An 11,080-nucleotide genomic window follows, 5' to 3' on the forward strand; every position below is an offset into this window, starting at 1 on the left:
AAGATATTATATTGCCTCCTAATCACAATTTTAATTGTTTATTTAAAATCCACATATTAAATCTGGTTTAACATAAAGATCATTTAAATTTTCTATAAAACTTTAAATTTTATCTAATAAATTTTAATTTTAGTAAAGTAAAACCATAATAATTTTATTTTAATTATTTTTTTTATCAACATAAAGTATATTTCTTTCATTTTCGTTTTCAAGTAAATAATTAAGTAATTCCCTAATAGTAATATTAAATCCTTTTTTATATTCTAAAATTATATGAGGTGCTAATTTTCCTTTTATTTAACATTTTAAATCAGAACTGATGTATCCATTATCATATTTAAATTATGTATCTTCTTTAAAAAAAATCAAAGGTATACTTTATTTTACAGATTTATATTATATAATTTCTATAGGATAACTACCAATCTATTGATTATTTTAAAAAAATAAAAAATAAAAATATAAAAGTTTAATGTAAATAAAAAATTTTAAAATATATGTATATATATATATATATATATATAAATATATATATATTTATATAATTTTTTTATATTATTAATATTTATTTATTTATTTTTACTTTCTTTCCTAACTTCCATATGTTTGATGATATGTTTGAATATGGTAATAAATCTAGCATTTTTTTATATGATATTAAATTTTAAATATCTAAACCAAAGTCTTTAGCTATATCTAAACTTACCTAATAATATTTATTTGCAGTATTTAAAATTTCGGTCACATACTATTTCCTTTCTATATTATATGTTTCTAATATTCTATTTTATTCTTTTGGATTTTTAAAAATTAAATTTAGTTTGTGTGCTAAATTATGAGCTTCTTAAAGACCAGTATTCATTCCGAAACCTCCAGCTGGAGGGAAAGCATGTGCGGAGTCGCCTGCAAAAATTACACGATTTTAGTAGTATTTTTCGATTACTTCAGCAGATAATTTCCATGTTCCTGTTGATTTGATATCTATATCATCTATTTATTTCCTCATATTATCTTAAATTATTTATAATATTGTATTTTTGGCTTATTCTTTATTCATTTAAGTGTCGTAAGGGGGACATGTAGGAACTTAGAGCACAAACATGCCGTCTTTTTTAGAATGATTTACTAGACAGGCGACTATGTCAGAATTATAAATAAAATGAAGCATAGCGTTTTCTTTTTTTAGTTTAATAAATCTGCAAGCTTTTTAGAATGAAAATAAATGTTGAAAAAACTTTATAAATAAGGATTTCCAACTAAACTTATTTTTAAAAAATTTCTTATAAAAGAATGCTTGCCATCACAGGCTAATAAAAAATCAGCTTTTATTTATTTTTTTTAGTCTGTTTTTGTATCTATTAAGTCTATTAATACATAGTCTTTTTTATTCTCAAAAGAAATTAAATTATGACCCAAATATATACTATTATTATCAATTATATTGTCTTTTAATATATTCACGAAATATGGCTAAGGTAAATGAACATAACGGGCAAATGAATGTTCTTATAAAATTTTTTATTGCTTTGATTCTGGATTAGGACTAAAATGATCGTCAACGCCAAAAGGACCTTTTGGGTCAAATAATCTACGTTAATATCTATAATATCTATTTAAATTAAATATATAATTATTATGTTTTTTATTTTTTATACCGGAAATATTCTATGTTTTCACAATTTTCGTATATTTAATTAGTTAGATTTTTATTTTAAGTGTTTTTTAGCTCAGATAAAACTTCCATTGAACGTAAATTTATTAAATGGGCAGCTGGATGACTTATAAATTAGGTGCTTTTTTCTATTAAAGCATATGATAAACCGAATTTTTGCATGTACAAAGATGCTGCAAGTCCTACAGGACCGGCTCCGACTATTGCGACATTTATATGTATCATATATATATATATATATTTTTATATACTTATATGTATAGAATATTTATTTAATATATATATTTTTTTTTGATATTAATTTTGTTTTTTTAGATTTTTCTTATATATTCTTATTTGCTTATTTATAATTTTTGATATGTTTATAAAAAAATTTATATATTATTTTATTTGGAAAAGTTTAAAATTAATTTATTTATATTTATATTGTTAATATAAAAAAGGAAGTTTTAATTAAATTATTAATATTAAAATAATTTATTTTATTAAATTTTTGGTATAAGAAAATGAATTGTTTTTTTTAGGATATTTATTATTTCAAAATACTTATTTATTTATTTTCTCAACAAAAAAATATAATTATTGTTTAAAAAAAAAAAAAAAAACTAAATAAAATATATATATAATTCAATTTTTTTTTTTATAAAAATAAAAAAAATAGTAATATTAAATATTCTTTTATATATGTTTTTATTTATTTATTTTTTTTTAAAAAAAATAAGATTTATTTAATATATTCTTTTTTAAATTAAATATATAAATAAAAATAATATTTTTTTTAAAAAAAAAATAAGATGAGCGGAGAAGTAGCAAAATTATAAAGTTAATTAGAAATCGAAGTAAAGGAAATGCAAAACCTTCAAAAAGATTTATAAAAGTTAAATGAAGGTCGCTAAAGGCTATTGGAATAATAAAATGAATCTGATCTAGTAAAAAAAGAAGTCGATTTATTAGAAGAAGGGGCAAATATTTTCAAATTAATAGGACCTGTGCTTGTTAAATAAACATTATAAGAATCCAAATAAACTATTGAAAAAAGACTAGAATTTATTAGAAAAGAAGCTATAAAAGTTGAACTTCTTTTAAAAGACAATGAACAAAAATAACATGATAAAAAATCAAAAATTGTAAAACTATAAGAAAATTATTATAAAACTGCTATGGGTCCTTAATATGAATAGGCTTTAAGTTAATAATAATAAAAACAATAAGCTTAATGAATATAAGTATTACTTTAAGAATATTAAATAATTTTTTTTAAATATATTTTTTTATTAAAAGAATTAAAAAATTTATATTATATTTTTGTTTTATTATTATTTAATAATAACTTTGTGATTTTCATAAGTAAATAATGTTTATAAAAATTATATCTTAATAAAAAAAAAATAATTAAATAAATAAAAATTTTTTCTTAATTAAAAAAATAGAAATAAAAATTAATAAATTTTGTATTTATCTATAAAAAATATAATATTAAAAAAATTAATATGATTGGTATAATATATATAAATATAACTAAATAATATATGTAAATATATATAATATATATATTTATATATTAATATATTTATATATTTATATATATATTTACTTACTATTTTTACAAAAAATAAATATATTATTATTTTTAATGTAATTTTTCTTGTTTACATTTTAAATTTTTAGTATAAAATATAACATATATTACATTATTTTTTCAAAAACATTATTTTTATTAATTTATTACATATTTTTTTTAATTAATAATTATATTATTATAATATTATATTTTTTTTTATATTTAATTTAATTAATTATTGTGTTTCTTTTTAGAATTTATTAAAAAAAAATTAAATTTTATAAATTCACTACTTTATTTTTTGTTTATTTTCTAAATCTTTTTTTTTTTTATTTTTTCATCTTTTCTATTTATTAATAATTTTTATTATTTATCATTTGAATATTCTTTTATTGTTTTTATGTTTTTTTAAGTATTTAATAAAATGTTTTTGTTTTCATTAATAAATTTTTTTACAATAATATTTAATAAATTATAATCATTTGCAGAATCTTTAATTTAGCTTTTATAAATTTACAGGCATTCTCCCCAAAATTCTAATTATCTTAAAAATCCAGTATTTGGATAAGCTTTTTTGTGCAAGTTTTTCACTTTAGTTATACTTTCTTCTGCAGTACAATTCTCTTAGAACATTACGTATGCCATTACAGTACTTGCAGATCTACTTCTACCTTTATGGCAGTGTACAAGAATGTTTCCATTAGCTTCTTCTATAAATTTCATTGCATCAGGCCAGAAATTCAGTATAAAAAATGAAGGGTAGTCATAAATTTATAATTATAGATATTTAGCTTAATTAGGAAAATATTATTTTATTGATTTAGAACATACTAAGACGTATTTAATATTACTTTGCTAGAAAAACATACAGTCTCTAGATGTTATGACATCTCCAATAAATAAGTTATTGTATATTTTTGACATTTTTTGATAATTATAAAATAATTTATAAAAATATATAATAATATATAATAATATATTAATAATTTTATATAATAATTATTAACTTATTTATATATTAATTAAATTGAATAATATATATTTAAGTTTTATACTTATTATATAATTTTAATTCTTTGTATTATGTTTAATAAATAGAATAATTAAATTTAGTTATTAAAAAATTATTAATAAATTATATGTTTAATCTTTTAAAAATATAAATTATAAATAAATACAAGAACTCATATTTAATGATTAAATTAAATATAATAAAAACTTAAAAATATAAATTAATATATAAAAATAATAAAAATAAAAATGATACTTTAAAAAATATTTAAAATGAAAGATAAAGTTTTCAATTCAGACTAATTAGTTATAAAAAAGCAAAATAAATCACAAGAGAAAAAAATTTTTAAAAATAAAGAAAATAAAAAAGAGTAATAAAAAACTGAAAAATCTTTAGTAAAAATAAATATACATAAAGTGTATAATAAATATGAAGACTATAAACCTATTGGCGCATCTTCATAATATTAAGCAAATTACTAATAGGAAGATTTATTATATACATAATTTGGAAAAATGTTAAATGAAAACCAAATTGATTATATAAAATTAAAAACGAAATCATGGAATGGAATACCATAAGGTAAATGAATAAAATAGCATAATATAAAATATATTTATATTAATAATATAATATATATATATATATTATATATATATCTATAATAATATTATATATATAATATATAGCATATAGAGGCGTTGTATGGAAAATTATAATTGACTATTAATTAACAAATAGAAAATAAGCAGAAGCTTAATTAAAAAGATTAAGAGAAGAATATAATTAATATGTCAATTATTATTTTAAAAATGAACTTGTCCGTTAAAATTTTACTATATAAGAATAAAAAATGATTAAAGTAATCGAAGCTGATGTTCCTCGAACTTAGCCTTAATAATAAAATTTATAAATCGCCTTTAATATAGGAAATGTTGACTAGGATTTTAATAATATGGGGTTTAAGACATCCTGCATGCGGATATGTATAGGGTATGAATGAGATTGTGACACCTTTTTTTATAGTTTTTTGCAGTAATATATTGAATTGGATGAAAAAACGACTATCCAATACCTCCTAATATAGAGAGTATAACAAAATAAAATCTGGATGAAATTGAAGCGGATATTTATTGGTGTTTAGTTAGGATTTTAGATAAAATATAGGACAATTATACTAATTAATAACCAGGAATAAAAAGGTGTTTGGATAAAATAGGATAAATAATCTAAAAAATAGATCCTGAATTATCTCTACACTTTAAAAATGAACATGTAGAATATGTTTAATTTGCTTTTAGGTGGATTTCCTGTTTATTAGTAAGAGAGTTCCCATTAAAGTAAGTTTTTAGAATTTTCGATACTTTTTTAGCAGATGAAAAAGGATTTGCAGTTTTAAGTATGTATTTATGTGCAGCATTGATTTTAAAATTCTCAAATAAAGTCAAAAAAATGAAATTTAATGAAATTATTACATTTTTTTAAAAAATGCCAACAGAATTATGGAAAGAAGAAGATATAGAAATGTTATTAGGCGAAGCTTATGTTTTTATGTGTATGTTTGAATAAAGTTAAGGTCATATTAAATAAAATTAAAATTTTGGATGGTTTTGATCTAATAAAACTTTTTTAAATATATATAATTATGAATTAATATATATATATATATATATATATATATATATATTTATGTAATATATATAAAAATATAAATTACTTATTATATTGTTTTATTAAATTTTTTATCATTTTTTTTTTATTCAAAAGATTAAATCAAAATAATATAAATATATATATATATATATATATATATGTATATATATTTATATGTTTTATTTATAATAATTTTTTCTGTAAATTTTTATTTTTTGTTATAATATTTTCTTTTTTTATTTTATTCAGTAAAATATAAATATTAAGTAACAGAAAATTTTTTATCTTTTTTAGTTAAGATTAATCTTTAATTAATAATAAACTATACATATCAATATAATTTTATTCTTATTTATTAATTAATTCAATCTTTTGTTTTTACATTTGTATAGATTTAGTATTTAATTTTATTTATAAAAACATATTTCATTTTTTTTTTAAATAACTTATTTTTATAATTTATTATTTATATTAAAATTATATTTATTTTTCATTTTTTTTTTCTTTTTTTGATTGATTTATTTTATTTATTTATAATTATTATATATATTATATTTATTAAGTATTATTTTTTTAAATATTTTATTTATTAAATTTTTTAATTATATATATTTTTTTATTATTATTATTATTAATATATTCACTTTAAAATACTTTTTATATAAAAATATATAGTAAATTATATTGATAGAGCTCCAAAGAATTTTATTATTGTAAAAAAATAGTTTATATTGCTTTTCGTTTTACTGATAGTTTAATCGTTAATTTATTTAATTTTTTATATTTCTTTTTCTTCTTATAATTGTAAATTAAATTCTATTTAATTAATTTATTTTTTAATGTTTCTTTTTTTTAAATAATATAAGTCTTTGTTTTATAAACATTAGAAATCTTTATCGATATTTTATTAATTTTTTTACAATTTAGAAATACTTTAAAATTATACATTTTCTTAATAATAAATTTATTAATTTATATCCTAACAAATATTTATTTAATGATTAAATACTTCTTCCATATATATTCTGTTTTTAGGATTAAAAACTAGACTTTTATCAATAAAACTTTCAATAATTTAATATTTTTTTTTTATAAAAACTCTTTATTATTTTTTCATTTTTTAAAAGTCCATATCAAATGGATGTTTTTTATAAACTAATTCATGTAAAATAATACCTAATGACCATACATCAGCCTATATATATATAAAATATAAAAATATACATATGTAAAAATATAAAAATATATATATATATATATATATATATATATATTTATATATAATATTATATTTATTTACTTACTTTATTTGTGTATTTCGGATAATTTGTATTTGCAAGTAGAATTTCAGGTGCCATAGTACATGGAGTTCCACATTTTACACTATTAACATCATATTGAAATTATTCTAATTATTTGGAAAGTCCAAAGTCACTTATTTTAATTACATTTTGACTTAAAAGAATATTTTCTAGTTTTAAATCTCTATGAATGATTTTATGTTTATACAATTATTACATGCCTTTTATTATTTATTGAAAATAAAACAAAGCTTTATCAGGTTATATTTTTTATAGTTAAGATTATAAAGAACCATTTGGACAGTATTCTAGTATTAAATATGCTTTTTTTAAAAAATTATCTTTATAATAATCATATATTTGGAGTATATTTTAGTGGCTTTTTAATTTCATAATTATTCTTAATTCTTCTTCGAATTTTTCCTGTTTCTATAAATTTATTACCTTTATGGCTACAGGAGTGTTAGTACCTATTTTCTGACCCTTATATACTATACTAAATGCACCTTCACCTATTTTATCTTAGAGGGAAAATCTATAGTTTTTTATTTATATTTAATTATTTTTTTGTAATTTATCCAAGTAAAAATCTTTATTCTTTCTTATTATTTAATTGTTTATATGATTTATGTTTGAAGATAAGATTTTAGGTTCTATATATAAGTTTTAAATATTTTAAGGTTCTATATATTGATTCTATATATTTTCAGGTTATATTTATATATTTATAGGTTATATGTATATTTTTTATGATTCAGAAGGCATAAATTCGCTTATTATTTTATTATTAAATTCAATTATTTAATTTTCATTTTAGTATATTTAAATATTATTATTAGAGTTAATTTAATTATTATTTATGTTTATTTAATTATTATAATTACATTATTCGATTATTATATTGTTTTATGCATTTATTTAATCTATTTATGTGTTTTACTATAGAATTGCAGGAAAAATTAATGGATGAAAATATGCATTTTAATTAATGGTAAAAACACATGATTATAATATGTATTTTTAACGGATTTAGTTTAATGATTTTTAGGCATGATTTTTTCGAACTTATTTTCGAAATCCTTCCATTATTTGATTTTTTTTAATTTGTTCTTTGGTTTACATTCTTATTTTTTGTTAATAAATATTATTATTATTATTATTTTTAAATTATTTTAGTATTTTTTTTTTTTTTTTTTAAAAAAAAAAAGAAATTATAAAATATTATGTAAGTATTTTATATATTTTGTTAATTTATTAATACTATAAATGTATTATTTTTATGAATTTTATTAGTAATTTTTATTTTTTCGAAATAGTTTTTTTGTTTTTAATGTAAATTTCTATTAATTCAGAAAATATCTTTTTTATTTTATTTTATTTTATTTGCTAAAAAATTGAAATATTTTATAAAAGTTTAATTTTTTTTGTTTTTTTTGTTTTTTTTTTCCTTTTCTTAAAAAAATAAATTTATATTTTAATCTTTCCTTTTTTTTTTTTTTAAAAAAAAAATATAAAATATGATTTTAGTATTAAAATTTCATTCCTCTTAAAAAAATTAAATTTTTTTTTTTTTTTTTTTTTTTTAACAAAAAATATATTGTTAAGAATTAAATATTTAAGATTTATATGCTTATTTTAAAATATTTTTTTATAAAAATAATTATTTATATAGATACAATATATTATAAATTTTATTTAACAACAACAAAAATAAACAAAAAAAATGAATAATTTTGCTTAATCTTTATAATCTTCTTAAGGAATTTAAGGAAGTACTATAAAAATTTAAAATTCATAAATTATTTTCCTTTAAATGAATCTTTATAGTAATATTAAGTTAAAGAAGTATTAAAAACAAAAGAAATAGAATAAAAAAACGAAAAGAAAATAGAAGAAATAATACAAAATTTTCTTAATTAAGAAAATTAATAACTTAATATAATTCCAAAAAAAGGTAATTTAGACTTAAAAAAATTTCTAAATAAAAGACTTGAAAAATTAAATAAAAGAACTGAAAAGCAATTATAAAATTATTATGTAAAATAAATTATATAAATTATATATAAATTTTTATATTTATAGAAGCAAAAATGAATGGAGATTAATAAATTAATGAAGAAAATGAAAATAAATAAGAATAAGTAGAAAATACATAAAACTTAGATTTATTAAATAAAGTATATAATCAAATATGAATCATGATTAAGAAATTTATGAAGAAGAAGATATTAAATTAAATCTATAAGACGGGAATTAAATTATATAAGCTTTATTGCATAAGAATAATTATATAATGTAAATTATTTATATTTATATATTATTTTACATTTATTAATTTCAACTAAATATATAATTAGAAAATAGATTAAGATTCAGATTGATTTATTTATTAAAAAAAATATATATATATATTTTTATGAAATACTATAATATGTGCAATATAATTGTTTTATTTTATTTTATTTTGTTTTGTTTTTAATTTATAAAAAAAAAAAAATGTTATGAAAATAATTTGTAATTTAATAATAATATGAAAAAAAAAAAAAAAAAAAAAAAAAAAAAAGATTTTTGAATAAAACTAATTAATGTAAACATATATATTAATAAATTAAAAATATTAGAAAAAATAAATATAAAAAAGTCAAAATTTATAAAAAGACTTTTAATAAAAGGCTTAAATGATACAAATAAATGCAATATTTAAATATATAAAAATAAATATAATAATATATAAATTATTTATTAATAATAAATAAAATATTTAAATTTTTATAATAATTAATATGTTTATTATAAAACAAAAAAATAAATATAATTTTAAAATTATAACTTATTTGATAATATAGATACATTTATTATATGTATTATATAAAATAAAAATATTTTTTTTGAAATATATATTTATTAAAAATTCAAATACATTTTGTAAAAACTATTAATTATTGTAAATTATAATAATTATATTATGTAAAAAAGATATTTATAAAAAATATAATCTTAAGAAAAAAAAGAAAAATTTAAATTAATTCATACCAATTAATATATATATAAAATTATTAAAATAAAATGTTAATATAAAAATATATATGAATATATGTATAATAAAAAAATATATAAAAATATATATATATAAATATATTTATAAATATTTATATATATTTATATATATTTATATATTATAAAACAAAAATTAAAAAAATTTTAAAATAAATTTTAATTTATTCCTATTAAAATAAATAAAACTAAATTATACAAAGAAAAATAAAATATATAATAATATTATATAAATAAATTAATTTTGATTAAAAAATATTTATTTATTATTTTTTATTTAAAAAAAATAAAAAAAATAAATAAAAATAATAAAACTATCAATTTATATAGAAAAAATAAAATAATAATATGAAAGCAAATAATAATTCCAATTTAAAAATAACACTTTAAAATTAAAATAAAAGTACATTTAAATCATGCAGTTCATCAAAACAAAAAACCCAATTGTTTTTAAATAAAAAAATATATATATTAACATAATATTAAATTTATATTATTTTGTAACGTATTTATTTTTTTATCCTTTAGTATTAATTCAAGAATGTTAGATAATCATTATAAACCAGAAGTTCATATAGGGCCTTGGATTGCCCCAGGTAAATAACCTGATTAGTAAAAAATAAAAATATATTTTATTAAAATTAATTAAATAAAAGTAAATATGATTTTTAAGAATGTGGTTTAGGCTTTGTTATAAATGATAAATATTAAAAATAAATGGATAATAAAAGAAGTTAACTTTAAAATATATAATCTGATTTAAAAGAATTCCCAGAGTTTTCTAATATTAGAGAAAATGAAGTTTTTGTATTTATTGAATATTGGTA

At 15.4% G+C, this 11,080-nt stretch overlaps 5 protein-coding genes across 5 annotated transcripts in view, besides 40 other annotated features; 3 read left to right on the forward strand and 2 right to left on the reverse strand. All coding sequences in view use genetic code 6, as the record gives it.

The window, feature by feature from the left end:
• Window positions 1-208: 208 nt before the first annotated feature.
• Window positions 209-1,897, reverse strand: IMG5_017220 (hypothetical protein; the record flags this gene model as incomplete). Its single annotated transcript, XM_004039550.1, has 4 exons — window positions 209-232; window positions 707-1,176; window positions 1,425-1,609; window positions 1,656-1,897. 4 exons carry the CDS (start codon window positions 1,895-1,897, stop codon window positions 209-211), a joined length of 921 nt encoding a protein of 306 aa, XP_004039598.1.
• Window positions 494-544: a microsatellite.
• Window positions 501-573: a microsatellite.
• Window positions 515-578: a microsatellite.
• Window positions 1,898-2,040: 143 nt separating the features above from the next.
• Window positions 2,041-2,089: a microsatellite.
• Window positions 2,090-2,466: 377 nt separating this feature from the next.
• On the forward strand, window positions 2,467-2,892 carry IMG5_017230 (prefoldin subunit 6, putative; the record flags this gene model as incomplete). The annotated part of the gene is made up of 1 exon (XM_004039551.1): window positions 2,467-2,892. One exon carries the CDS (start codon window positions 2,467-2,469, stop codon window positions 2,890-2,892), a length of 426 nt encoding a protein of 141 aa, XP_004039599.1.
• A 23-nt stretch (window positions 2,893-2,915) lies between these two features.
• Window positions 2,916-2,945: a microsatellite.
• Window positions 2,946-3,034: 89 nt separating this feature from the next.
• Window positions 3,035-3,099: a microsatellite.
• A 71-nt stretch (window positions 3,100-3,170) lies between these two features.
• Window positions 3,171-3,262: a microsatellite.
• Window positions 3,263-4,163: 901 nt separating this feature from the next.
• Window positions 4,164-4,220: a microsatellite.
• Window positions 4,174-4,239: a microsatellite.
• Window positions 4,199-4,258: a microsatellite.
• A 173-nt stretch (window positions 4,259-4,431) lies between these two features.
• Window positions 4,432-4,495: a microsatellite.
• A 22-nt stretch (window positions 4,496-4,517) lies between these two features.
• Window positions 4,518-5,248, forward strand: IMG5_017240 (TBC domain protein; the record flags this gene model as incomplete). The annotated part of the gene is made up of 2 exons (XM_004039552.1): window positions 4,518-4,827; window positions 4,935-5,248. The coding sequence occupies 2 exons, from the start codon at window positions 4,518-4,520 to the stop codon at window positions 5,246-5,248; spliced, it is 624 nt and encodes a 207-aa protein (XP_004039600.1).
• Window positions 4,846-4,891: a microsatellite.
• Window positions 4,849-4,933: a microsatellite.
• Window positions 4,856-4,933: a microsatellite.
• Window positions 4,863-4,933: a microsatellite.
• A 650-nt stretch (window positions 5,249-5,898) lies between the features above and the next one.
• Window positions 5,899-5,948: a microsatellite.
• A 78-nt stretch (window positions 5,949-6,026) lies between these two features.
• Window positions 6,027-6,074: a microsatellite.
• A 222-nt stretch (window positions 6,075-6,296) lies between these two features.
• Window positions 6,297-6,350: a microsatellite.
• Window positions 6,351-6,429: 79 nt separating this feature from the next.
• Window positions 6,430-6,493: a microsatellite.
• Window positions 6,436-6,539: a microsatellite.
• Window positions 6,451-6,515: a microsatellite.
• Window positions 6,472-6,523: a microsatellite.
• Window positions 6,479-6,528: a microsatellite.
• On the reverse strand, window positions 6,539-7,418 carry IMG5_017250 (protein kinase domain protein; the record flags this gene model as incomplete). Its single annotated transcript, XM_004039553.1, has 2 exons — window positions 6,539-7,093; window positions 7,203-7,418. The coding sequence occupies 2 exons, from the start codon at window positions 7,416-7,418 to the stop codon at window positions 6,539-6,541; spliced, it is 771 nt and encodes a 256-aa protein (XP_004039601.1).
• Window positions 7,095-7,190: a microsatellite.
• A 424-nt stretch (window positions 7,419-7,842) lies between the features above and the next one.
• Window positions 7,843-7,921: a microsatellite.
• Window positions 7,897-7,949: a microsatellite.
• Window positions 7,950-8,027: 78 nt separating this feature from the next.
• Window positions 8,028-8,077: a microsatellite.
• A 260-nt stretch (window positions 8,078-8,337) lies between these two features.
• Window positions 8,338-8,388: a microsatellite.
• Window positions 8,389-8,617: 229 nt separating this feature from the next.
• Window positions 8,618-8,643: a microsatellite.
• A 406-nt stretch (window positions 8,644-9,049) lies between these two features.
• Window positions 9,050-9,106: a microsatellite.
• Window positions 9,107-9,177: 71 nt separating this feature from the next.
• Window positions 9,178-9,217: a microsatellite.
• Window positions 9,218-9,732: 515 nt separating this feature from the next.
• Window positions 9,733-9,762: a microsatellite.
• Window positions 9,763-9,919: 157 nt separating this feature from the next.
• Window positions 9,920-9,983: a microsatellite.
• Window positions 9,921-9,963: a microsatellite.
• A 257-nt stretch (window positions 9,984-10,240) lies between the features above and the next one.
• Window positions 10,241-10,327: a microsatellite.
• Window positions 10,266-10,333: a microsatellite.
• Window positions 10,309-10,380: a microsatellite.
• Window positions 10,320-10,376: a microsatellite.
• Window positions 10,381-10,531: 151 nt separating the features above from the next.
• Window positions 10,532-10,567: a microsatellite.
• Window positions 10,533-10,566: a microsatellite.
• A 227-nt stretch (window positions 10,568-10,794) lies between the features above and the next one.
• The window catches only part of IMG5_017260 (hypothetical protein), a gene marked incomplete at both ends in the record, with an annotated part of 2,906 nt that continues 2,620 nt past the window's right edge, over window positions 10,795-11,080 (forward strand). Inside the window, one exon of the mRNA XM_004039554.1 lies at window positions 10,795-10,865. Within this exon, the coding sequence (XP_004039602.1) occupies window positions 10,795-10,865 (71 nt within the window). The remainder of the gene's footprint in view (window positions 10,866-11,080) is intronic.

This window comes from Ichthyophthirius multifiliis (genome assembly GCF_000220395.1).
Source record: "Ichthyophthirius multifiliis unplaced genomic scaffold scaff_1120509249622, whole genome shotgun sequence".
NCBI classification, from domain to species: Eukaryota; Ciliophora; class Oligohymenophorea; order Hymenostomatida; genus Ichthyophthirius; species Ichthyophthirius multifiliis.